The sequence below is a fragment of the Hipposideros armiger genome, unplaced genomic scaffold, assembly GCF_001890085.2.
Source record: "Hipposideros armiger isolate ML-2016 unplaced genomic scaffold, ASM189008v1 scaffold_3, whole genome shotgun sequence".
NCBI classification, from domain to species: Eukaryota; Metazoa; Chordata; class Mammalia; order Chiroptera; family Hipposideridae; genus Hipposideros; species Hipposideros armiger.
The window spans coordinates 8871086-8895964 of NW_017731353.1; the positions used below are offsets into that span (position 1 = coordinate 8871086).

At 59.9% G+C, this 24879-nt stretch overlaps 4 protein-coding genes across 8 annotated transcripts in view; all 4 read right to left on the reverse strand.

Annotated features, from left to right (window-relative positions):
- Nucleotides 1–3820: 3820 nt before the first annotated feature.
- LCN10 (lipocalin 10) lies at nt 3821–7256 on the reverse strand. Its single transcript, XM_019642008.1, has 6 exons — nt 7146–7256; nt 6340–6479; nt 5786–5879; nt 5425–5569; nt 4278–4376; nt 3821–3872 (listed from the first exon to the last, which is right to left on the reverse strand). Exons 1-6 carry the CDS (start codon nt 7254–7256, stop codon nt 3844–3846), a joined length of 618 nt encoding a protein of 205 aa, XP_019497553.1. The 3' UTR covers nt 3821–3843.
- On the reverse strand, nt 6409–11270 carry LCN6 (lipocalin 6). 4 transcript variants are annotated; one of them, XR_002123946.1, is made up of 5 exons: nt 11036–11270; nt 10719–10858; nt 8827–9990; nt 8480–8505; nt 6409–6479 (listed from the first exon to the last, which is right to left on the reverse strand). XR_002123946.1 is itself a non-coding variant. In XM_019642184.1 (5 exons), exons 1-5 carry the CDS (start codon nt 11123–11125, stop codon nt 8633–8635), a joined length of 708 nt encoding a protein of 235 aa, XP_019497729.1. In that variant the 5' UTR covers nt 11126–11270; the 3' UTR covers nt 8193–8632. The 4 variants fall into 4 exon arrangements, 1 of the variants encoding a protein (XP_019497729.1); XR_002123945.1 differs by lacking the exon at nt 6409–6479 and adding an exon at nt 8193–8294; XM_019642184.1 differs by lacking the exon at nt 6409–6479 and having other exon boundaries at nt 8193–8928; nt 9312–9422; nt 9920–9990.
- A 5211-nt stretch (nt 11271–16481) lies between these two features.
- Nucleotides 16482–19556, reverse strand: LCN8 (lipocalin 8). Its single transcript, XM_019642274.1, has 6 exons — nt 19473–19556; nt 18307–18437; nt 17741–17811; nt 17318–17422; nt 17143–17232; nt 16482–17043 (listed from the first exon to the last, which is right to left on the reverse strand). The coding sequence occupies exons 1-6, from the start codon at nt 19554–19556 to the stop codon at nt 16940–16942; spliced, it is 585 nt and encodes a 194-aa protein (XP_019497819.1). The 3' UTR covers nt 16482–16939.
- A 2458-nt stretch (nt 19557–22014) lies between these two features.
- Nucleotides 22015–24879, reverse strand: part of LCN15 (lipocalin 15) — a 5717-nt gene continuing 2852 nt past the window's right edge. For both annotated transcript variants that reach the window (XM_019640454.1, XM_019640444.1), the window contains 3 exons: nt 24174–24275; nt 23749–23815; nt 22015–22164 (listed from right to left, as the gene is read on the reverse strand). In XM_019640454.1, the coding sequence (XP_019495999.1) occupies nt 23781–23815; nt 24174–24275 (137 nt within the window). In that variant the 3' untranslated portion in view covers nt 22015–22164; nt 23749–23780. The remainder of the gene's footprint in view (nt 22165–23748; nt 23816–24173; nt 24276–24879) is intronic.

Below are 24879 nucleotides of genomic sequence, written 5' to 3' on the forward strand. Positions count from 1 at the left end.
TTTCAGAGACAGACCCCCCTCCCCCCGCCCCAGGCGAGCCTCAGTTGAGACCACAGCCCCAGCCTCCCGGGAGACCTAAAGCAGCGGCTCCCAGCTGAGCCGAGAACGATCCTGGTCACAGTGACTGTGAGGCGCTCAGCGTCTGGTCTTGTAAGTGCTGAGTCAGGGCAACGCCGTCACAGCAGACACAGCCTGCGCATCCCTCCAGGCCCGGTCTGACCCTGCCCTCCGGGTTCCCTCCCTCCCTTCTCCCCAGCTCTTTCCAGCCACCGGCTGAATTCTCATCTGCCTCTGAGTCTCTGCACCTTGAGCTACTCCCCCGCTCCCACTACCGCCACCCACACACACTCTCCAGACGTGTGCAGAGCTGGCTCCTCTTGTCCTGATCACAGCATAGTGTCACCATGCAGGCCTCGTGGACCCCACCTAGAGGCCCTCCCTCCCTCCCGCACCTGCTTCATTTCCCTACAGCACCTGCCCTTCTCTCCCACCTGCATTTGCTTTCACCTGCCCCAGGCTGTGAGCTCCTGGAGGGCAGGGACCACGTGGGTCCTTTCAGCACCTCCCCCAGGCCTAGCAGGGCCCCTGCTCAGGGTGGGTGCAGGGGGCACAGCAGCTGAATGAATGAGGGGAGGGTCTCAGAGTCCCTCCCGCCTCTGAGTGACTCACATTGTGGAAGTGGGGGCTAACAGTAAATGTGCATGTTGGTTGGAGGCCAGGAGACACCTAGAATGACCCCTGGGCGCCCCTTTTCTGCTCCAGTTGCTCCATTGAGCACGGTGGACACAGTCCGCCCCCTCGTGGTCATCCCCAGCACTGCAGCCCCAGGCAGGGAAACCAGAAACAAAACACACACCTTTGTTTGGATGTAGTCAAGGCAGCAGCTCTCCCTGGTGCCAGAAGGTCAAAGGAACAGGACCTGCGGGCTCCAGGGGGGCTGTCAGGAACCTCAGAAGCCTCTCTCAGGCCCCTCTTTCCCTCCACTGTCCTGGTGTCCAGTTCATTCACAAAGCCTCCTCACCCCGGCCAGGGCATAACTCTGGACCCACGTCCAGAGGAGGACCCCAAAGCTCCAACAAGGATGGCCCCAGGCCCCAAACCCAACCAGGCAGGGTGCTCTAGGAAAATGAAGCAGGTGCTAGAAGGAGGGCTGGGTCCTAGGTGCGGTCCACGAGGCCTGCATGGTGACATTTATGCTGCAACCAGGACAAGAGAAGCCAGCGCTGGACATACCTGGGAACAGTGTCCCTGGTCCCCAGACGACTGGTTCAGTGCCCTGTCACGTTCTGCACTACCCAGGACCCAAGACCCACAACCCCCGCAGGCTGCCCTCTGCTCAGAAGGACCTTGAGGGAGCAGAACGCATTTTCCAAGGACTGGGAGAGCAGTGGGTCATGATGGAGAACCAGGGTCACAGACTCTTCTAGGAGCCTGTGGGACCCTCGGTGTCACACCATCTATGTACCCCAACTTCTCTATAAGGCCCCCTCCACACTAAGGAGGTCTCCTCCTCCTTCCAGGTATCCAGAGTGGAGGAGACAGGACCTCAGACCCCAGGCTCCTGCCCTGGGCACCTTGGGGAGCCCCTGCCCATCAGCCTGGCGTCTCTCTCCTCCCCATGCTGAGTCCCAGACATCTTGCCGGAGGACTGCATGTCCCTGGCCATGGCAGAGCTGTCCCCAACCCTTCTCCTCTCTCCCCTGTCACCTCCCCAGTGCGCTGTCCCCTTCTGACCCCCAGCTGGGCAGTCAGAGTATGTGTGTGCCTGGGCCCCATGGGGATGCCCAGAGCAGTGGGCTCCACGTGGATGGGACTGGGCGGGGGTCCCCCAGGATCTCAGAGGCTCTCATTTCCAAAGCAAACCCCATGGAAGGGCTGAGCCTTGGCCTAGGATCCAATCTAGGACATGGCCGTGGAAGCACAGACTGGGGACAAACCAGACCCAGTGTGAAGGATTAAGGGGGCTCATGTAGACTCTCAAGGTACCTTCCCTCAGCAGGCTGAAAACCCCAGAATTCTAATAACCAAATGGAGAGACAGGCTGTTCCCTAAGGATCTGTGGGTGTGGCTTTTGGCACCTAGATTAAGCTAGAATCCACTACATAGAAAATGCACAAAGTGTTTCAAAGAGGTGTGTTGGCAGAAGCACTGAGATAGTGCAAAGTGGAGAAAGGCCTGGGGGGCCACCACTTTCTGCAGGCAGGAAACCGGCTGAGGACGTGGCCATGTCCCAGTGTTTCCTTCAGAAGAGCCCAAAGCAAGTGATGAACACGTGAAAACAGGAAAGCAATCTCAGGGAGCTGGGGGCCACCCCAAGTCACAAGCTCCAGGGAACGCCTGCCAGGGCAGCGAGCCCCAGCCCCGCGGTCTCTGCAGGCTGTGGAATTGCCCTGGACTGCGGCTGCTCCGTGTGCCCCATGCTTCTCTCGGACAGGACCATTTGTTGCAGTCACATTTGTGGTCCCTCCACGGATGCTGAGCACGTGGGGGTCTGGTAACTCTCCATTTAGTTCCAAGGTGTGTGATCTAGAGGGGCCTCTGTGGGGTGGGGACCACAAGATCCTGGATTTGAGCCCAACACCCTCATTAAATGAGACTCAGGGGACCTGAGAGGCAAGATGGGGTGAAGACAGCCAGCACGCAGAAGGGAGGGGAAGGGCATGGCGAGGCGAGGGCTGGTGCCGGGAGCCCCCTCCCCTTCCTGCATCCATGCTCTTGCCAAGGGCTTTGCAATGTGTCCCACAGGAGATGTGAAGGACCCAGGCAGGACGACGGCAGCTGCTGTGGCGGCTGTTTGCTACATGGTCGGAGCTGGCTGATGCCACCCCAGGTGGGCCCCTCCATGTCTGTGACTTCCATGGCCAAGTACATACCGGTGACTCCAAAACGTCTGTCCCCACCCTGGACCTCGCCTCTGAACTCCAGCTCCCTGTATGACATGTCCACCCGGATGTCCTAGAGGAACTCCAAGACACACACCCTGCTGGCGTTCCCTCTCCTGTGACTGCCACCTGCTTGTGCCAGTCCATCCCCTCGCCCCTCAAATGGCTCCATCACCACCTCCCCAAGGGGTTCTTCAAAGGCAGCTTCCTCCCCCCCAGGAGGCCCTGCGCTCCCAGCCCCACCCCGGAGCTTACTGGGCTCCCATCACCCGTGCAGGCTCACATGGCACGTCCTCCAAGAAGCTCTCCCCGACCCTCCCCCCACCCAGACTGTCAGGCCTGCTGCTGTGTGGCGCTGGTCCCTCTAGGTCTGTTTCTCAGTGTCAGGAGCTGTGAGCTTGGTGACTGCTCCTGGGCCTGGCCCTCCTGACAAGGCATCGCTTCTGAGAGCTGCTTTGCCTGCTTGGCTCACCGCTTCACCACCCCACCCCCACCCCCAGCAGCTAGCACGATGCCTTGCACACCACAGGTGCTTATAAATGTTTGGTGAACAAGCCACTTCCCGAGAAAGTGTAGGTGTTCCAGGAACACAGAGAATGGTGGCAGAGACTCACTGCAGAGAAGGCACGTGAGAAGGATGACACTGGACTGGTCCTGGTCTATTTCACAGCAGCTATGGGATGGCAGCATCTTTCTGCCGTGTGATCCAGAGGACTCAGCAGAAGGGGCCTGGTTTGGCCTCTTCCTGCCCAGGCAGCACATGCCCCTCTCCCCCCATCTCTTGATGATGGTGTAGGCTTAGAGCCATGGCCCTGGGTGTCACACCATCGATGGCCTGGGACCACCAAACACCTCTCAACAAGCAGCTGGATGTGAAGACCTACAATCTGGAACGATGCTCTCTGGGTCTCGGGGACCACAAGCCAAGCCCCAAAGGAAAGAGCAGGAAGATGGCTGGTTTTCATGGCAGGATGGTGTGTGCGCAGGAGGCTGCGGGAGAGAGAGGAGGTGGCGAGAGGGTCGGGGATGCTGTCAGAGGGCCCGAATCCGCTCTCCCCAGCTTCACGGGCGCTCATCTGGGGCGCTGCAGAGGGCAAAGCCATGCACACCCTGGTCCTCTAGCCACAGCCAGAGGCCTGATCAGATGGAGCCTGCACGCTCCGGGGCCACCTCCCGCTGCCCACGCTGGGCCTGCCCGGGTGACAAGCGCCGATGTCAGTAAAAGCCAGGAGGTGGGGACAGGGCATGACACTCCGGCGTGTCTGCACAGTGGCTTCAGATCTTTACAAAGATAGCATCGTCACCCTGCCATCTCTTCCCCACGTGTGTCAGCTTTCTAATGGGACACGCGGGGCAGGCGCGGTGTTGCCTGAAAGCCGTGCAGCCACATTTTACCATCTTTTGGGAGAATAGTCGCATCCCTTGTGAGCTCCAAAATCTCACATATGTCCACAAACTTCTTCATACTCAGGAAGCTGGACGTGTTCTGTCTGCCTGCCGTTGGGGAGCACAATCTCAACATCAGAGTTTCCAGTTCCGGCTGCCTGGGGCTGCCCCTGACACTCCCACCCACCACCCCGCCCCCCAGACACCGAAATGCCCTCAGAGTTCTCAGGCAGATTAACAAGGGTGCTGCTAAGGGCAAGACGACAACCAGGACGACACTTTGTGTGCTCTCCATTCCCAGGCAGGTGGGTGTCCCCAGCGAGGCCCAGGAGGCACGGTCCTTGGGGAGCCCTCTCTGCTCACCCAATCCCCTCTGCCGGGGCCCAGCTGGCAGCCCTCCCACTGCATTGCTGGGCCTGCCACTGAGACCCCCCCGCAGGCTCCCCCCTGCCCTCTGCAGCACCTGCAGCGGGGCTGCTCAGCCCCCCTCCTGCACCCGCCCCCCCATGCCCCCCACCTGCCCATCCTGGTTCCATATCCAGCCTTCTCTGTCAGCACCTCCCCTGCTCCCCTAATCTCACCTCAGCCCTGGAGTGGGGGTTCCGCATCCATGCAGCCGGTGGCTCCGCTCCAGCCCCTGGCTTCCTGACCTCACCTTGGCAGCGGCCTCCTGCCCACCCCCGCTGTGGCCACCTCAGAGAACTGCCTGTGCGGCCTCAGTGCCCAGGGCCCCACACTCTGCCCACCCACCCTGACCACCCACTCCCCACCAGCCTGCACCACCATGTGCTGGCCGCTCATTCGTGTCCACCCTTCGTATGCTAAGGCCCCAGTGTGATGGCATTAGGAGGCGGTGATCTTTAGGTGAGGGCCTGAGGGTGGGGCCGTTGGTGGGATTGGTCCCTTAGAAGAGGAGGAGGCCAGAGGTCTCCCCACCATGCGAGGACCTGCCAGGCAGGAAGAGGACCCTCCCCAGACACCCACCCTGCTGGCACCTAACTGTGAATTATAATGTCCCTGTGTAAGCCATGGCCTGTGGTGTCTGTCCCTGTGCCCGAGCTGCCTGAGGCAGAGCCCCCCCTGCCCTCTGCACTCCGCACCCTCCTCGCTCACTGCCCAGGACGCCTGGACCGGAGCTTAGCCCCACTGGACTCACTGAAGAACAGCAGGGTCTTGGAGGTCCGCCCGGCCCGTCCCAAGCGCACATCTACCACGCCGTAGCTGTAGTCAGTGGACAGCACACGGAAGCCCTCCACCCCCTTCACTGGACAGGAAGAGAAAACAGAGCTGCCCTGACCCTCCTGCCTGCACAGGGGTACCTGGAAGGTCTCCCCTGAGCCCACCCTGCAGGCCCAGGCGCCAGGACGACACCCGTCCTGAGCCCTGAGAAGGATAGGCTCTGGGACCACAGCCGGCCTGCCCGCCATGTTCTTGGGGCAAAGGGACCCCTGGGGGACAGTGCCATCACAGACGTCATGTCTAATGTCTCAGTGGCCATGAGCCCATCGACCCTCCACCCCTCGGCCTTCCCCATACGCACAGGTATTCCTGAACACAGCCTTCTTCCCATCTTTCCGCAGAATTAACGTGTGTGACTGGCACCCCCGCGACCTGGGAGGGGCAAGGTGGGGCTGCCAACTCATGGCCAGGGGGCCCCTCTTCCTGCCCAAGGCCACCCAGTGCCCCCAGGATGACCCTCTCCATCCCCCTCCTCCTGCCCTCACTCAATGGCGGTAGCTGGGGCCGGGGGCCCCTCGAAGCGTCACCCCCCAACTCCTGTCCATGCAAGACTGTTATTCCAGAACTTTCCAACTTGGACAAGGGCTGGTCCCACAGCTTCGAGGAAACCTCCAAACGCCCACTGCCTGCCGAGGGCCCCATGGGCTGCGATGGCCTCTCCCCAAATCAGCCCTCTGAATTTCAGGGGCAGGAAGTGATGGGGGTCGTGGCTGTACAGACAGTCCGTGTGGGACTCGCAGACTGACCCAGGGCTCTGCGCCCCCGCCCTTTCTCCTCTTTGCGACCAGCGGCCTGTGGCGGGCGTGCTGGGACGCCCGTGCCTGTCCCTCACCGGTTAAAGGCCAGGACCACCTTCAGCTGGCCCACGCTGCGCAGCTGCACCACGGACGCCCCCAGCTTCCTCTTGTCTCTACCCGGCAAGAAGCCCTGGACGTCGGAGGCGATGGCGAGAATGTACCAGAACCCTGAAAACTGCAGAGAGGGTGCTGGGGCGCACGGACGCTGATGCCAGCTTCTGGGGCTCTTGTCAGGGCCCCTGAGACCCCACTAAACCAGCGACCTTTGCCCGAGGCCCAGCCCACCGCCAGGGCTGCGGGGAGCAGATGCCCGGCTGGGCCTTCCTGTGTGGGCCTCCCTGGCACCCCTTTCCTTCCAGCTTGCCCCTGCACCCTGTCCCACCAACATCCTGCTGCAAACCTGTGCTCCCAGGCACAGCCGCAGTCCATTAGCCTGAACCCACGGCCACCCCCACCAGAACCTTCCACCTGCCAGCAATCTTGTTATTCCAGGACACGCCCTGCTCTCCCCCTCCCCTCCCACCTGCCTGGCATCTCCAGGTAACCTCAGGCTGCACCTGTTTGGGGCCCTGTGCTCTGCCCCACCCCGGGGCTCCAAAAAACTTAATCCTCAGCTGAGTTTTGCAGTCCTAGCCTGTCCCCCAAAGAGGCCGTCATCAGCCCCTCAGGGAGAGGCCAGGTGGGCAGACTCTGGGCCGGCAGAGCACTTTTGTCCCCTGGGGGCTGCCCATGGACCCAGAATGGCCACTTGAAGGCTGTCAGGAAACATTTTCCCAGCTGCCCACCCTGCCCCCTGGCCCTGCAGCCAGGCCCCTGACCCAGGGACTGCACACAGGCTGACCTTGCTCCAGTTGAGGTTGTGGGACTCCCTGGGGAGCTGTCCCTGCAGCTGGGACCCCACAGGCAGCACCAGTGCCAGGACCAGCACGGGCAGCAGCTGCCTCGGCCCCATCCTCACCCTTCTCCCTCAGCCACTGGACACCGACTTTAAATCGCCCTGCCCTCCTGCCCTGCCGTGGGCGTCCAGCCAACCCAGAGTCTCCAGGCAGCCTGGGGTGGGCCAGTGGGGAGGGCAGGCGCTTCGGGCCTTCCCCTGAGCACAGAGCTGCACAGCCACTTGGGGGAGCTGCCTGCCTAGGAGGCCCTGAGGACACAGGCCATCCTGCTTCCCAGGTCACTCCCCTGGGCCTTGAGTCGCCACTTGTGCCCTGGAACTATCTCGGCCAGCAGCGAGCTCCAGGGCCTCCCATCCTCACCCCTAGGAGAGTGGCGTCACTCACTGCTTGGGACATACCCGCGTGCAGCTGGGGCTCTGATGGTGCCAGAGCAGAGGTCGACGGGCAGACCTGGGCTGCACATGCACGCACTTCGCTTTGAAGGGCGAGGCCTGTGTGCACCTCACCGTGACCGGTGGGCAGGCCCCACCAGCCTCCCGCCCAGCTCTCCTGATAGCCCCGCTTCTGCCAGGACTTCAGGCAGGGACCCCAGATCACAGGAGGACCGAGAGGCTCAGGCCCACTGTTGCCGCTGCCCTGAGCCCAACTAAGGAAAGCCAAGCTCTCATGCCCTGGACACCAGGGCTCCGTAGCCAGGACCCCTGGTGGGCACCAGTGCCAGCCTCTTCGGCACCCTGTCCAAAGTGCGTCCAGACCACTGGGCCTGGCTGTAGCCCAGGCAGACCAGCCTCCAGCCTGCCGAGGAGTGCTCCCTGCAGCTCAGCCCCACCTCTGAGCCAGGCCTGGTGTCCCAGACCCAGAGGGATTCTGGCAAGGGACGCAGGTGCAGGCGAGCCGCGTTGTCCCAGAGCTGGCTCTCTGCTCTGTGATTCAGCCGAGCCCCACCCACCCCCGTCACAACCCAAGCCCCAGGCACACACGAGAGGCACGGGTGGGCTTCTAGAATGCTTTTATTCGGGTCTGCAGCAGGAGCCCCTGGGAGCACCGGGCAGCTGAGCGAGGTGGGTGCTGGACCCCAGCTGCCACAGAATTCACTGGAAACGAGAAGAGCACTGGGGGACCCCAGGTTCACCCCAAGAAGCATCTGCCCCCTACTCTCCAGCCCTTCCTGACAGTGGAGACACTGGCCCCTCCTGCCCACTGGGGTGTGGGGGTTCCCAGGGCCCTTAGGCTCTCACTGCTGCACAGTGAGCCCGGGTGACACTCAGAAGCAGCTTACCTGGAAGGCCTTCCGTGCACAGGTGGCTGCAGGGGGGACGAGATGGGCTGTGAGGCGTGGCAGATCTCACCTGCCCCCATGGGCTGCACGGGACAGACCTCAGCCACCCCGGCACCCGGAGGCCCTTCCAATGCCCGCCCACAGCCTCACTGGTCACGGGGCCGTCCCTCCAGGCCTGATTCTGGGCAGGGAGTGAGTGACTCCTTGAAGACCCCCCAGTCCTGCCTGACTCCCTGAGGCCAGGAGGGCCCCCAAGACTGACGGGTCAGCACATGGCCACACAGTCCTTGCTGGCCCCGCGTGCCCATGGGCATCGGAATGGCCCTGAGCGGCCCCGGGACACTCACGGTCGGTCTGCAGCCTGGCCTGCTGCTGTGACAGGAAGCCCAGGCCCTGGCTCCACTTGGCGAAGAGGCTCAGGCCCGCCTCACTGGCCCGCTCCGTCCGACCTGGGGGGCAGGGGGTGCCCCTGATAGCCCTGGGGCTGGGAGGCCTGTCTGCAGCAGGACTGGAGGGATGGCTGGCAAGGGCTCTGCCCTCCTCTGATCCCAAGGCCCTTCGCCCCGTGGGGCCCTCCCCCACCCCCAGCTCTGGCGTCAGGGGCCGCGTCCCTCCCTTTGTGCAGAGCCCTGCTTTCTTCAGGGGCAGAACGGTGGGGGTGAAGCCGTGAAAGGAAGGCGTGGGGATCCCAGCTGGCAACTTCATATAGGGGTGAGGCGCAGAGTGAGGCTGCAGACTCACTGGGGGATGAAAGGGGGGGGCTGCAGCCTGCATATCCCTTTGTAGCCCCGACATGTAGAGCACGGACGCCTGGCACCCCTCGGACACTCACTGTACAGCTCCACGGTGCTGAAGGCCTCGTCCTCCAATTCCAGCTGCGTGAACACGATGGCGTAGTCTCTGAAGTTGGTGCCCAACACCCGGTACTCCATCACGCCCAGGGCTGCGGGGCGAGAGCCCCGGCGCGTGGGGGTTGTCAGATCTCCCAGAGGCCCTCCCAGCAGCCCGATAGCCCCCAGCTCTGTCCTCGTCCCCGCCCGCCCCATGCCACATGCATTGCTCTCAGTGACTGATGGACAGTGACATCATGGGGGTAACTGGGGTCATGCTCCCTAGATACTGTTCCCCACCGGGGCCAAGTGCCAGGGTCCCCCCACCCACACACACTACAGAGGGAGGCCTGGGGTCCCAGCTGAGCGTGACAGGCCGGCGAGTCCTCTGGCCTCAGGATTGGTGTCAACCTCCGGGAAAATGAGGTCCTTTCGCTTCCTGGTCCGGAGCTACACTGAAGCCTCAGGACGGAGTCGCCCGTCCTCTCCCCACCAGCACTGGCCCTGCCTGCAGGGGACCGCGGGCCCAGGGCTGCTGCCCGATGCCAGCAGGGAAATGGAGCCGGCGCCCACAGTGTCCTGGACACAACCGCAGTGGCGTCATTCTTACACGGATTCTCAAACACCCATCCAGAGTTTTGTCTCAGCAACTCCACAACGCTCAGGTCACATGTCTCCAGCCTGGGAAAGGGAAGGGCCCATTGTCAGCCCTGAGTCCAGACGCAGCCCCGGAGGGAGCACTGCCGCCCAAGCCCGGCCAGCCAGGGTCTTCCTCCCGAAGGGTCCGGGCACCCAGAACCTTGCTCCCAGCCCAGTTAGACTCATCTGAGTCACCACACCACGGGGCCGGCATTCTGAAGGCAGCAAAGCACAAACCCAGCAAGTGTGCCGTGGTCTCTGCATGCCAGGACAAGCTCGTACCCACGGTCATGAGGAGACAGGAAAGCTCTAGCAAGAAGAAGAACCAGCAAGAGCGAGACAAGCAATGAACAACGCGCATTAGAGAGCTACGGTAGTTAAAACAACAGGGTCTTGGCAAATAAATAGACTGATGAAACGAACAGAGCCGGAAGTCAGAAGATAAATCAAAAGACGTATGTTTCGTGCAGACGGTTAGCGTCTTGGGTCGGGCAGGAGAGAGGACAGTTGGATCCGTGATGCTGGGCAATTGGGTAGCAATCTAGAAAAGCACAAAGTGGAACCTCACGTACTTCCCCAGGATGAAATCCCAAATGCCTCAAAGATGCCATGCAGACTCGAGAGGCCCAGCAGAGGGTGAAGCTCGGAGCAGAGCCGGGCGGGGAGGGGAGGGACGGCGGGCACCCGGAGCCTCTGCGTGGCCATGGCGGCTCGCTGGACTGGGCCCGCCTGCTGAGCGAGGCCTGGCAGTGGGCGGGGCCCTTGCTCACCTGTGCCTTGAGGACCGCACTTTCAGGCTGTTTTCCCGAGTGAGGGTCACCACGACCCCCTCGATGTTCTTTGTGGCCTTTTCTGCTGCGAATCCCTTTTCTCCGGAGGCCACAGCAAGGACATACCAGGACCCCAGAAGCTGGGCAGAAGAGGGGCGGGTGAGGGGCCCCCACAGCCTGGGAGCCCAGGCACCCCTCCCACGGGGCAGCCCACTCCCCACCCCCACATAGTCTGGGCTGTGTGGCCCCAACAGGCTTGGCCCCCCAGGACCGACGTGCCCCATGGCAGGTACGGGCACCCACAGGAGGGCTGCTACCTGCTTAGGGTCCAGCCTCCCCAGCCACACAGCCGGGGCCCTGGGCAATGAGACTCCAGCCAGGAGGATGGTCAGCAGCACACCCCTCATTCTCCCAGAGGCCTGCACACCAGCACACACTCCCGGGGCCGGGGTACAGTCCCTCTGTCCCTGGAAACCCACTTATATGGCTCTGACTGTGTTGCTGTGGGCGGCCAGTAACCACCGAGACACCATTCTGGCCTCTCTTCTTGCATGGTGGCGAAACTTCCCAAGGGAGGGGGCTTATAATTCAGTGGTGGCCTCTGTGCCCTGCCCAGATGCACTGAGAGCAGGCAGTGTGTGCCCAGCCCTGCCCTACTAACCCCTGCGTCTCGACACTTCCTTCCACTCGGAAGATTCCACAACAAGCACCCTCCTCCCCGGCCACACACTCTCCCCAACCCTGTCTCCTCCCCTCCCCAGGGAGGCCCAACACTCTTCCTCGCTGCTCTGAAGCCCAGGCCAACAGCAGCCGAGGTCAAGTTCCAGGAGACGGCCAAGAACAAGTCGTTCTTTCAGAAGCTGTGGCTTTGTATATCTTTTTGTTCAATCATTAAAAATATAAAGTGTCCCCAAAATTAAAGAAAAAAAAAAGCTCCCACTCCCTCCTGGGCCGCCCACCCTCTGCTCTGCCAGCCTTGGCGTCCTGCCCCCACGCACAGCAGCATCTCAGCCTGGAATGTCCTGTTCTTCCAGCCTCCTCTCCGCCTGTCCAGACCTGCCCACTCTGGCCAACCTCCCACCTCTGCTCCCCATGACCTTGGCAGGGCCATCCGGGGACTGCATGTCCCCCAGGGCCCCCTGAAAGGAGAGGGCAGAGGGCTCAGTGGAATCTGACTGCACCCCCGAAACCCAGGGGAGTAAGCCAGGAAGGTCCTTGCCGAGGGTCGGGAGGGTCGGGAGTGGGGGGGATGTACAAACCGCATTTCCCAGACCCCTTGGCTGGTTGGCTTCAAGCCTGCTGACACAAAAACGGGCAAGATTTGGAAGGTGGAAGTAAGGTGCAGCCGTGTTCAGCCAGGGCTTTCCAAGGAGGGGTCTCTGACACACCACCATGGCAGCCCCGCCGGGGGGTAAGGTGAACAAAAGTAAACCAGTTTTGCACAGACTTGCAGCTCAGCTCCCCACGCCCTCTGGGGTCCAGAAAGTCTCAGGCCTTGAACTTGGATCAGGATGGCCCCTGATTACCAGCCTCCCAGATGCCTAACAGAAGACAATGGAAATAGGAAGACAAAGACATCACCCTAACCTTCACATTAACCCTGTCTGTTGTTTTTTCAAGTGCAGTTTTCTGACAAGAGTAGAGACTTAAGATGATGCGTGTGCCAAGCAGCAGAAAAGCAGACGATAGACGCAGACGCATGCGGGCTTCCTGTCCTGGGACTGTAAGGCTGACGGCTCAGTCACCAGCAACGGCTGGGGGCCCAGAAACAGCATACACTGGTTTCTTACAGCCTGCAGGGTGCCAGTGTGGTGGGGACGGCCCTCTTCTAAGTCGCAGACTTCTCACCGAGTCCTCACAGGGTGGAAGGGGCACCAATCCCATTCATGGGGGCCCCACCCTCACACTCTCATCGCCTCCCAGGACCATCACATTGGGAGTTAGGATGTCAACATCTGAACTTTTGGGGACACAAACATTCAGACCACTGCAGAGACTGCAAAAACGACTGCTTAACGAGCTGAGAGCCACATTTGAAATTGTGCTATATTTGCATAATTTTCATAACACAGTTGGGAACTATAAAAAGCAGTATAGATGAAGGATTTCTGTGTAACCCAAGATAATGATGATTACTAAAACTGAGTCTCTGCACAATCCTCTGAAAACTGTGGCTCTGAAAGAAGGGAAGAAAAATTTAGAAACCTCCCGTTATCTGTAAATAAAAAGCCCAAAGATCCACCAAGGGTCTTGCTCAAGCTCTGTGGAGCGTTTCGGAGGTCTGCAAAACCCGCAGAAAGGAGATGGTTCAGGAGGACCAAAGACGGATTAAAATGAGCCATAGGAGAAGGACTCTGCTCTGACTGCAAGACTCCGGCAAAGGGGTCCGGATAAGACAGCGTCCCCGCTCCGGGAGGCTCAGGTGGCTTCAGAAAGGCGGCACTGCTGGGACGGAAGAGTGTCAGAACAGGCTAAGGGTGCCTTTCTAGACAAAACAAGCAAACATCACACATACACCCGTACCCCAAAATGGCATCCATTAAAGAGAATTTACTGCACTCACATTAGTGGGTGCACATGAATTAGGAATGTTATAAGCCACTCAAACTGCAAGCCCCATTCAGGAAATGCACAGACTCAAGAAGTCTGTATTTTACTACTATAAGGAGAAACCAAAACAAAAATAAAAACCTTTCACTGAATGGAAACCTTGCAGGGCGGGAAAGCAGAAAACTGTGACACACACTCCAAAGAAACTTACATGCACTGAAGGTAGAAAAAGAACATCTCAAATAATAAGAAACAAACAAAAATAAGAGAAAATAAAATGGGAATTGATTGTGCTTAGGAAACAACCCGACTATGGGGCTTTACTGATACGGCAAAGTGCTTCGGGGTCTCCAAGCAGATGACAAATGCCTTTCAGGGTGCGGGAAGCAAGTTAGCATCCAAGTTTCCACAACAAACTATACAGCAAGCAAAGTCATTAGAAATACGCTGCCCGCAGGGACCTGCTGCAGCACTGCAGCAAAAGTGGGTCGAACAGACCTGACGTGGGTCAGGACAACGGTGCCAGGGACACCCACCACAGGCCCAGCGGTTTCCATGTCATCCTGCGTCTGGATAATACACAGTAAAACACGCACAAAAATCGATTATTTTTTAAGCTACAAAGAAAGCATCCATGAAGCAGAACTATTACAAACGAACTTCTCTGACAAAAATACAATAAAACTATGATAATTTTTCACTTTCTATTTAAAAAAATACTCTTGGATGAAAGAAAAAATACAAACTGAAATTACAGAATGTATTTAAAATAAATATCAAAAAACCACCGTAAAAAGGTGATCAGAGGACAAACGTCAGAGCCTTAAACATTTATACCATGAAAAATGAAAGAATTAAAATAAATTCCCAATGCAAAAAAAAAAAAACAGACAGATTTCATATTACAATGTTTACACCTGGAATTATATAATGTAATAACCAGTGTTGCCTCAATAAAGTTAATTTTTTAAAACTAGACAAAGAACAAAATGTAAACAAATCACAGGAAATGAATAACAATGATAAAAGCAGAAAATCATAGGTAAAGAATAGAAAGTAGCAGATGTACTTAATGAACCAAAATCCTTTGAAACATTAACAGAACAGGCAAACCAGTAGCTAACAAAAATGAGAAAAAGATAAGTGACCATAAACACATGAAGTAAGAAATGACAAGAGAGGGGATGACATTTGGGACAGAAGTGGAAATTTTCATCAACAGAAAGTACTTTGCTGACCTCCAAGCAAATAACTTTGAAGTTCAAAATGAAATGGATAAATTTACAGAAAAACTTTGTTGGTCAAATTTTACCTTATTAGACAAAGAAATAGAGATAGATAGATAGATGATAGATAGATAGATAGATAGATAGATAGATAGATAGATAGATAGATAGATAGATTATAGATAGGCAGATAGATAGATTGGCAGATAGGTAAATAGATGATAGAGATAGACAGGTAGATAGACAGACGGACAGATAGATAGACAGACAGGCAGATGACTGACAGATGATGCATGGATGGCACATGGGCAACGGCAGAAGCGTAGACGCATAGCTCTGGGGACGGACTAGACATCCAAGCTGTGGCGTGTGCTCTCGTGCTCTAATAGCCACCACCGCGTGGAGCAGCCGGCCTCACCAAGTGGAAGCCTCACTACGCTTCAGGGTAGGAGCTGCTGTAAGCACCGGGTCTCTGAAATGCGGCCCCGGATCCTCTCAGGATCCTTTGCATTCTCTGCTCTTTTGAAACCAAGGCTCACACTTTTCTGTTTCTCCATGTGTCCCGTAACTTCTGTGCTGGCCCTAGTACGAGCCACTGTAGAAGCCCTGGGTTCCGTTATCACCCTCTAAACGGCGCTGGCGCCTGTCACTGGCTGAAGTATATCCCCTGAGAATTCCCGTGTTGGAGCCCTCACCCGCAGTGTGTTTGCAGTCGGACTTTTAGTGGGTGGTGGGGTTAAGTGAGGTCATAAGGGTGGAGCCCCAACCCGGTAGACCTGCGCCCTCACAGGAAAGGGGGACGCTAGAGACCTCTCCACGTATGGCAGACAAGAAGCCATAGAGGACACAGCGGGGCTGGTGTCTGCAAGCCAAGAGGGTCCTCAGCAGAAACTCGCCCTGTCAGCAGCCCAACCCTGGGCGCACAGCCTACAGAACCTTGAGAAGATAACTTCCTGTCATCTCAGTCACCCAGCCAGTGGAGCTCTGTGACATCAGTGGTCAGACTGGGCACTTTCCATCAGGCCCCTTCGCTTGCCACAAACTGTGGCCACACAGAGCTGTGGGACACCTGCTTGTCAGGATTCAGCCCCCAGGCGTCTCTCTGGTGGTGTTTGGGACCTGGCTGAAGATTCGTTAAGGCAGGTTCCTGGCAGGCCCTACCCGTGGGTGGCCCTTACTCCTGGAAGGCCACTCTGGCTGGGCTGGCACCCCTGGCCCCCAGCGCTGATGACCTCAAGCGTGAGGCTTGGGTCACCCTGCCCTAAGCCAGGCCACCCTTTCTGCCCACCAACTCCAGCCTCCACGGATGGAAGAAAAAGGACAAGAATGCAGGTCTGGGCGAGAGCACTCATCATGGGACCGGGCTTTCCGTAAGGCCAGGCTGGCCACGTGGCAGGGCAGGGACGGGGAGGCCTGCGAGAGCAGCCGTGACCTGAGCCTTGGAAAACAATACTCATGGGATTTGAGTCGGCACGATAGGGAACCACCGGGGAACGTAAGCAGGAGTGGGGTGTGATCACCTTTTATCCCAGACACCTGAACCGGAAGCTCTGCTCGGGGCCCAGCCAGGGGTAACCTCGGGCTCTCCGGAGCAGGATGAGACTTAGCAGGGAGCATGGCCTTGGGACAGCCTGACCTTCAGGCTGTAAGCAGGGCAGGACAGCGAAAACCCTTGGGGGGAGGCAGGGAGAGGGCAGGGGGCTGTCACCCTGCATGTGACCTTGTGGCCCCACCCAGCTCCTTCAGGGGAGGTCCAACCAGACGTGGCGTCCAACATGGTTCACACTCGGCAGCGATTGTTACAGGAGACAGCAGAGACCACCCAATTGTCAGGTTTGCCGTCGGGTTTAGGGCACCCCACCACCCCCGCCTGTCCCCCGGCGGCCTCCCAGGAAAGACTCAGGGAAGCGGGTTGGGAACTGGGTTTATTTGGAGCTGGTGCAGGTGGCCCCTGGGCAAGGGCGGGAGAGGCGGGGTGGACGGGGCTCCCAGCTTCCTGGCTTGGGACGGGAGCCCCTCTAGACCAGCTCCTGCGACACAGAAGGACAGGGGCTCAGGGGCTGCCCGCCCTGAAGACCCCAGGGCAGCGGTCAGGGCCACAGCCAGAACCGGGTGTCCTAGCTGCTGTGTGGCTTTGAGCAAAGCACAGCCCACTTCCTCTACCTGCAAAGCAGGTGAAAGTCCCCATCTCTGCGGCTGTGTCGAGACAGAGGGGTTGAGCAGGTGATGGGTTGGCATGTACGGGACACGGGGGCTCGAGACGGTGCCCACAGGGCCCCACAGGGCAGAATGTGAGCGGCCAGAGTCTCCAGCAGCCCCGCACACCCTGCTGGGTGGAACTGGGGGACCAAGGTCCAGGCTTCCCGTGCTCCCTCCGCCCAGCCCTGCCCTTACACCCAGCTCCCAGGGTCCCCCCTGGCAGCCTGTTGTCACCACCCTGGAGGTTCAGGATCTAGAGGAGCCGGGGCCCCGATCAGGCCGGGAAGCCAGGTGGGGCTCAGCACAGACTGGACGAAGGCTCACCTCCTTCAGGAGCTTGGCACACCTCCCTGTGGAACGGGGGCAGAGTGAGGAGCTGCAGGACGGGCACCCCGACCCCAGCTGCAGGGTCCCCAGCCCACTGCTCACCCCAACGACCTGGGGCTCACCGTGCCGAGCCACCATGTAAAGCCCGGTGTCTGCTGTCAACTCCCGGAACCTCCAGAAGCCTGGTCCATCCTCGTCCTCGAGGCTGCGAGCTGTGTGGCACCGGGGACTGAGCAGCCCCTCTCCCCACTCCCCGCAGGCGGCAGCAGGGCACAACCCCCACCCCAGCGAGCTTACTGAAGTACTTGAGCACGTGGAAGTCCTTGCCCTGCCAGTGGAGGGACAACCGCAGGATGGCGTAGTGCTCGTAGTCCGTGTCGATGACATGGATCTCCCTGTTGCCTGGGGAGCGAATGAGAGGGGTGAGACTGTGCAGAATGGCACCCCTGGGGTCGGCGGGCTGCCCAGTGGGGATGTGTAGGGTCAGATCCATCCTTTCTCCTCCCAGCACCCAACCCACCCATAATGCCAGCAGTCAGAAGGAGGAGTAGAGCAGCCCCCAAAGGATGCCGGGCTTGTTGGTGATAGGGTGGGAGGGTCTGGGGCATGAGGAGGCGTGCAGGGAACAGTGTGGGGAACAGCATAAGGGGCGGCGAGGCCAAGAACAGCTGTGTGCAGGGCCATGGGCGGTAGCTGCAGCAACAGGGCAACAGTTCTTACCAGGAAAAACGAATTTCCCTGAAATGTCTGTCTCTGAGCCCACTATGTTTTCTGTGTCACAACTTCCTGAGCTGGAAGGCAGCAAAGTGAGCGTTAGGAAAATGCCAACCCACATTCCTTCCGCTGGGCACACTCGGGGGCGCTCATAGGGAGCGTATCTTCAGGAAGGAGAGCCTGGAACAGAACTGGGAGGGCAGAGGTGCGAGGCAGGGGCCATGGCAGCCTCTCACCCATGGCCCTGCGGCTGCCGAGAGTCACCACCCTCGTGCACGTTTTCCCTTTCTCATGAACTGATGGGGCTTTATCAAAAGTCTCTGCTTACATGTGGGAGAAGACGCAGCTCTAGGAGCCGGTCTATGTCTGGCGGCTCTAGGAGCCTGGGGGTCTGGTCTCAGTTGGGGTGGGGGTGAGGGGAAGGTCTGGGGCAGTTTACAAAGCGAGGGTTGGTCCACCAAGTGACAACACCGTCCAGATCCCACAGCCGCAGGTGGTGCAGCCAGGCTGCTCCCAGGCACCTGGCCACAGGCTGCTCCCACCCAAGCTCCTGGGAGCCCCAGACGCCTTGCCTGCTATACGCAGCCTTCACGGTCAGCTGGTCCCCACTCCAGGTCAGGAACAAGGCCTCCAGCCTCTTCGGGGTCTTTAGTGCCAGGTTTTGGTTGGAGGCTACTCCTACTTCCCGCCAGAATCCTGTAATCTGGAGAGAGGAGCTGGAGTCGAGCCTGGCTGGGGCAGCTGGGCGGAGATCCTGTGCCCAGGCTCCAGGGGGCACACCCCCCAGGACCTCCCAGGGTAGGGAGCTGGCAGGCTCCAAAGGATTAGCGGACAGCTGCAAGGGTCAGTGGGACAGCAGCAGGTGGTCATCCTTCCAAGGGGTCTTTTCAGGCCACCAGACAGCGATGCCAATGTGGTGAACCCCTCCCCACTCAGGCATGGCCCCCAGGAGAACGGCCTCTGCTGCTGCCTGCCTTGGGTGGAGGGTGCCAGAAGACAGTGGTGGGGAGAGCCCGTGAGAGAAGGGCTGGGCAGCGCCAATTGTGATAAAAGCCCGGGGTCAGGTGGCTGGACTGGGGCCACCAGCAGCCAGCAGCCCTGTCCGCCATGGAAGAGGCGCAGCTCTGCCTGAGCTCCCCGCAGGAGGGAGCTCTTGCCTTCAGAAATCCACCCAGGTGCTAGAACTTCCATCTGAAACTCCTGGAAACTGATCATTTTTGAAAGAAAAAAAAAAACCTGTGTCCCCAACCCTTGTCATCTCCAAGCCCGCTGATGTTGTCCTGGCCCGGCAACCAACACAGACCCAGCAAAGACGGAACCATCAAGACGGGAAGCAAAGCCCCAGCCGCCCTCTGCAGTGGGGCCAGGCCTCCTTGGTGCCGACAGTGAGCAGGAGGGACCCCACCGACCCGGGAGCAGGAGGTGGCCACACTGAGCCCCGGACCCTGGAGACCCCTGAGGACCAGCCCGCCTGGCTGAGGACACAGGCTTGCCCACAGGAGACCCTCGGGGAGGTCTCTGTCCCTGCCCGTCTCTCGGTGCCGCCTCTCAAGGAGAGGAGGGACCAGGCAGGCTGGGCTCAGACCCTTAGCTGCCTGCCTGCAGGGGCCGACCCTGCTGGTCCTGAGGCCCCCGAGGTCGCTGCTTCTGCATCACTGGGGGTTGGAGTGACAGGGACTGGTGTAGCTGGCCACTCAGGCCCCCTGCCCAGCTCCCCAAGGCACAGAAGAGAAGCCACCTTCTGCAGGTCCAGGTCCCGCGCGGCTGTCTGCACCTGCACCAGGACGACGCCCAGGATGGCGCTCAACAGCCTGGCCTCCATCGCACGTCAGTGCACAAAGTGCCTCTGCTGCCGGGCACCTGGATTTATACCTGGAGGGACGGCCAGTGTTACGCAATCACCTGAGAATGTCACCGGGCGGACTTGGCCAAGGACTGCTTGGAGAAACTCGGCTCTTCCGCAGAAGAGCCATGCAGCCCTGTGGCATCCACGGCCATGGGGGTGGGGCTGGCCTGGACTAGAGCAGCCTGGGGATGACTGTGGCTGCTTCACAGGGGCCCGCCTCGGGGCCTGAGAGCAGGAGGAGTCCTCTATGCCTCCAGGGGCACCACAGGACCCCATCCCCAAGCCACGCAGGGGCTGACAGGATGGGTGCACCAGCCGAGGCCCCACAGGCTCAGAGTGTCCTGCACGCACCCCAGACACCTCCCACAAGCACAAGGTTTCCAGGCTTTTTTGGAGGAGTCTTGGGACAAATGCTCCAAAGGCTGGGTGTGGTGCTGCCTGTGGCAGCACAGAGCTGAGCGGGGGTCCTGCCCTCCAGGTGGGGGAAATGAGTGAGGGGTTCCTCTGCCTGGGAGGTCTCCACGGTGGACTATCCGTGCAGAGGGGGAAGCCTGGCACAGGCTCCGAGGCCTGGTGGGTGGGTGGGGGGCCCATGGGAGACAGAGTTGGGGGTCGAGCCCGGCCTGCAGGGAGTCACCAGCTGTTGTTTGTCCTTCCAGTGCTTTGCGTCCTCTCACAACGTGATAATAACCAGCCTCACCCCATGCCAGACCCGTGCAGAGCGTCCTACGTGACTCACTCGGGCCCCACGTGCACACAAGGTGGGACCCCCAGCCCAGACGGCTGCTCAGAGACGCCCTGTCCTGCTCACGCTCCGAGGCCGGTGAGCACACAGCCAGGATCTGAAGGGGGCTGTGAACGTTAGCGACCACCTCTTCCCCCCCAGTGCCAAGGCCCCCCACCACCCACGGACCTCAGACCAGACGAGAAACCTGTCAGGGTGAAGATGACTCAGGCTTCCTAGGCACCAGCCTGCCCCTTCCAGCTGTGACCCAGGACAAGTCACTCTGCCTCCGTTTCCCTATCTGTGGTGGTGACAAAGCACAGAGGCAGTGCCATATGGCCAAGGGGGTCTGCAGGTGCCCAAAAGCAGCTCCTACCCTGATGGCATCCTTGGTCCTTGGCCAGCAGGGGGCAGCCTTCCAGTCTTTCGTCTGGAAAAGCCCAACCTGGAAAGGCTCCAGGCTAATGGGACGTCCCACTCACCAGGGGACCGGCCACCTCGGATCCTGGATATGGCACTGTCCTCCGACAAAGGCTTTCGGGTTGGGTTCAGGCAGGCGTGGGGGCCACAAGCTAGGATAGGGTGGCACAGAGCTGGCTGGCACACTGGAGACCAAGAGGGACCATCCAAAAAGCAGGAGTGGGGGTCGGAGCAGGAGCCTGAGGGGGCTGAAGACTTTCTGGCCCCCGTGCCAGGCTGACCCTAGAACTGGGCCGATCCCAGCCCAAGCTGACAGGCCAGGGCCCCCAGGGATAGGCTTGGTCAGGCAGGAGAGGGGGGGACAGAAAACATGAGGGACACCCGTTGTCTCTGGGTGACCAGCAGCAGGATGAGGACAGATGCCCCTCAGGCCTGAGTGCTTCCGGCTCCAACCCTGCGGGGGCTGCAGAGTGCCACAAGCAATGAAGCAGGACCGCCAGTGCCTTCCTGCCCGCCCCCTCAAGCCTGCCCTTTAAAGTGTGTGTGGCGGGCAGAGCTGGACTTACAGCGCTCCTAGTAGGAGGATCTCTGGGCACAGTGTCAGGGACGAGAGTGGCGGTGGCAGTGGGCCCCCACGGAGGGATCTGCTGCCCTTACCTCTCATCAAGGGTCAGCATAGAGCCCAGGCCCTGGAGCCTGACCACTGGGTCTGAACCACACCTGGCCCTTTGCTGGACTAGTCGCTGACTTCTTTGTGCCTCAGTTCCCTGATCTGCAAAGCAAGGAGCATAACAAGCTCACTGTGTGTGTCCAGGGATCCAGTGTGGGGCATTCGGACCCGGCCGGCGGGCGAGGGCTCGGAGTACACTGGCCACAAGCACAACGCATTTCCCGGCCTCCGAGGTTTACACGTGTGCGCACGGTCCAGGTCACACCCTGGCAGGAGGGGAAACCCCAGAGCCCCGTGCCGGTCTGCCTCCAGCTCCTGCAGCCAGCAGAGCCCCAGCAGCAGGCTGGCCGCCACAGGGGGCCTCCGTTTCCCCACAGGTGCTGGGAACCACGGGGGCCGGGTCAGCGGCTGCTAGGTGCTGTGTGGGGGTGCAGCCCCCCACAGAGGCCGAGCTTGCCTGGAGCTTCCTGTCCCTCAGCCAGGCGGAGCCAAGAAGCCAGAGTCCCCTTCGCCACCATCTCCCTGCCTCAGTTTCCCCAGAAGCCCTGGGTTGAGACGGAGTCCACTGTGCCCTCCCTGAGGGCCTCTCCAAAGAGATGAGGAGACTTGAGCCTGCAGAATCTGTTTATTGAGTGGAAGGGGGAGGCCGAGGGAGACACCCCACTAGGATGGGGGATGGGCAGATAGGAGAGGGTGATCCACGGCTTGGCGAAAAGGGCGGGCCAGGTCTGGACGACTCGGGGTGATGAGGCCGGCTGCTCCCGCTTGCCCTGCACAGACAGGAAAGGCACGGTCACTCCATCCACCCACTCACTCAGCAAACACTCCTCAGATGCCCCCAGCTGCCCCGAACACACAGCAGAGCATCCCCCCACAACCCCAGTTCACATGTCACCCATGAGGCCCTTGTGAGCTAATTCTGCCACCAAAACTTCTGCAAATGTGGAAACACCCGCCACTCTACCACTGCTCCCGGAGGTCCCAGGCTGACCCAGCCACAGCTCCCAGTGCCTCACTCGCCGGCTGGCAGTGAGGGGCTGGTGTTGGAAGAAAGCCCCAGAACGGCCCCTAAACCACAGCCAAGCCCACAGCCCCCGAGAGGTGGTCCACAGGAGGCACTGTACCCCAAAAGCTGCTTTTCCTCTTTAAGATAATCGGCGGGTGGGGCCCAGAGCAGGAAGTCAGGGCTCACACCCTCTGTGGAACCTTCCAGAGGGGAATTTGGCTCCGTTCCCTGCCCCCCTCTCCTCCCGCCCAGTAACATTTCTGAAACAACCACACGTGTGATGAGAGACAGAGCCAGCATGCTGGGCGGTGTCATTTAGACCCATGAAAAGTTAAAACAGTCCATATGTCCCCAGCGCCACTGGAGGGACGCAGGGCACGCCAGCTGCAGCGTAATGAGGACGTCTCCACCAGGCAAACGTCAACGGAGGCCTCAGGTTCGCCTCCTGTCACTGGTGACAGTCATGCCTTACCTGTTAGTTATTGTTTTATGTAGGTTCTCAAATTCTTTGCAATGAACTTGGGTAAGGGGCCCTATGATTTCCTGGTGTCTACATTGGGGGAAGGTGTCCCCAAGAACCCACCTGCATCTATGTCCCAAAGGCTCCAGGGAGCCCAGCCCTCTGACGACAGAAGGTGATGGTTCCCACCTCATGGGACACTCAGGGAGAGGAGGAGGACCCCGGCCATCCCAAGGAAGGGCCCCGTGCACCAGGGGTGAGCCAGGGGGAATGGGGACACAGAAAGTACTAGGTTGGACAGGGTCCCCCAAACTTCAAGTCCACCTAGAACTCTGAGTGGGATCTTATTTGGACATAGTGTCTTTCAGAAGTAATTAGTTGAGGACCTCCCCCTGGATTAGGGTGGGCCCTCCATCCAATGATGTGTCCTTATAAGAAGAGGGAAATTTGGGCACAGACACACAGAGGGGAGACGGCCGTGTGACAATGGAGGCAGAGATGGGAGTGATGCATCCGCAAGCCAAAGGACACCGAGGATGGCCGGCACCACCAGAAGCTGGAGAGGCAAGGAGCCTCCTCTAGAGCCCCCAGAAGGAACCAGCCCTGCCCAGACCCTGACTTTGGACCTGTAGCCTCCAGAACTGTGGGGGAGCACATGTCTGTTTTTTAAGCTATCCAGCTTGTGGCAATGTGTTACGGCCGTGCTGGGGAATCAGGGGAGGCTTCCTGGAAGCGGTGACGTGTAAGCTGACGCCTGAAGCACACAAACCAGGCAGAACAGGGGTTGGTGAATCTTTGGTGGGAGCGCAGGAGGCACAGTGAGAAGGCCACAGGGGCAGCCCGGGCAGGCCCTGCTGAAAGGCAGGGAGAAGTTACCCCCTCCCCCACCTGGGAAGGGTCAAGGTGGGTCTCCAGAGGTGTCAGGGTGCCTCCTTATCCCCCGAGGAGCACGCATCTGTGGGAAGAAAGACAGTTCCTGGGAGGCTGAGCTGGCCACCCTTGGCCACCCCATTCTGCAGCCCCCAGCCCCTGGGTGCCCGGAGGCTTGCCACGGCCACCCCCAGAGGGTGGGACCAAAAGACTTTCCCTCCCGGCTCCCCAAAACCTCTCCCTTGGTGTGTGGTGGGGGGAAAAGGCTGTGGGCAGGAGTGGCCGCAGAAGCTGCCAGCCTACCCTCAGAAAAGACCACCTCCTATCTGCACCCTCCAAGAAACAGGCAGGGGGGCTGGAGGTGGCACTTGGTGGGGTGGGGCCTGGCCAGGGGTGGAGGCTGGATGGAGTGGGGCTTAGCTGAGTGGGGTTCTTGGGGATACCTGACTTGGGCAGCATAACCATCATGTCGTCGGGGAGCCCCACAGTCGGGTAGAAGTCCTGAAAGGCCTTCAGGGCCTGGGGGCTTGCTTCCTGAGTTCGGCCTGGGCAGAGCAGTGGATCCTGTGAACCCTGAGGCTCACAGAGGTGAGGGGGGAGGGGAGATGGGGTCTCCTGGCCTCACTGCACTTCCTTGAGGGCTGACAGTGGTCTGCCACCCACTGCCCCAAGTGCCTGCCTGGCTGAGGGACCGGAAGCGGCCCAGAAGGGTGCCCTTTCCTAATTCACACAAGGGTGTCCAGGAGGGTGGGGTGGCCCAGCTGTTCTCCCTGGCCACGTCCTCCTGGGCCCCACCCCACTTAGGCATCTTTTCCTGCAACTCGCAAGACCACCCTCCGGCCTTCACCCTAGCCTCTGCACCTTGGGGAGCTCCCAGCCCACTCTGCCAATCTCCTAGGAGATTAAAGGACAATAGGATCTCAGCCCCAGTTCAGGGTCTCAGGCTGCAGGGGAAGGTGGGTCCCACCCTCAAGAGGCCAGAGTGGGGCTGAGTGTCCGGCCCTCCAGAGGTCCCTCCAGTCAACCGCTGCGAATCCAAAACGCTGCCCCTACCCCACCCCCACCTGATTCTTGCCGGGCCCAGACTTGGGAGTGGGTGACCAGGCTTGGCCGAGGACAGTTTGGGGCAGGTCCTGAAGGGGCGGGGCC

Coding starts and splice junctions, on each gene's coding strand:
- LCN10 (XM_019642008.1), bottom strand. CDS start 7,256: ATGGGGCCGAGGCAGCTGCTGCCCGTGCTGGTCCTGGCACTGGTGCTG. Junction 5,880..6,339: donor GTGGTCCTGGCCTTTAACCG/GTGAGGGACAGG, acceptor TGCCCCTCCCAG/GTCGCGGGGGTGCCAGTCAC. Junction 3,873..4,277: donor GACTATTCTCCCAAAAGATG/GTAAAATGTGGC, acceptor TCTCTCCCGCAG/CCTCCTGCGCACACACCATC.
- LCN6 (XM_019642184.1), bottom strand. CDS start 11,125: ATGAGGGGTGTGCTGCTGACCATCCTCCTGGCTGGAGTCTCATTGCCC. Junction 10,859..11,035: donor GGAGGCTGGACCCTAAGCAG/GTAGCAGCCCTC, acceptor TCTTCTGCCCAG/CTTCTGGGGTCCTGGTATGT. Junction 8,929..9,311: donor CAGCACCGTGGAGCTGTACA/GTGAGTGTCCGA, acceptor CCTGCCCCCCAG/GTCGGACGGAGCGGGCCAGT.
- LCN8 (XM_019642274.1), bottom strand. CDS start 19,556: ATGGAGGCCAGGCTGTTGAGCGCCATCCTGGGCGTCGTCCTGGTGCAG. Junction 18,438..19,472: donor GGGACCTGGACCTGCAGAAG/GTGGCTTCTCTT, acceptor TCCTCTCTCCAG/ATTACAGGATTCTGGCGGGA. Junction 17,233..17,317: donor CCACGTGCTCAAGTACTTCA/GTAAGCTCGCTG, acceptor GGTGCCACACAG/CTCGCAGCCTCGAGGACGAG.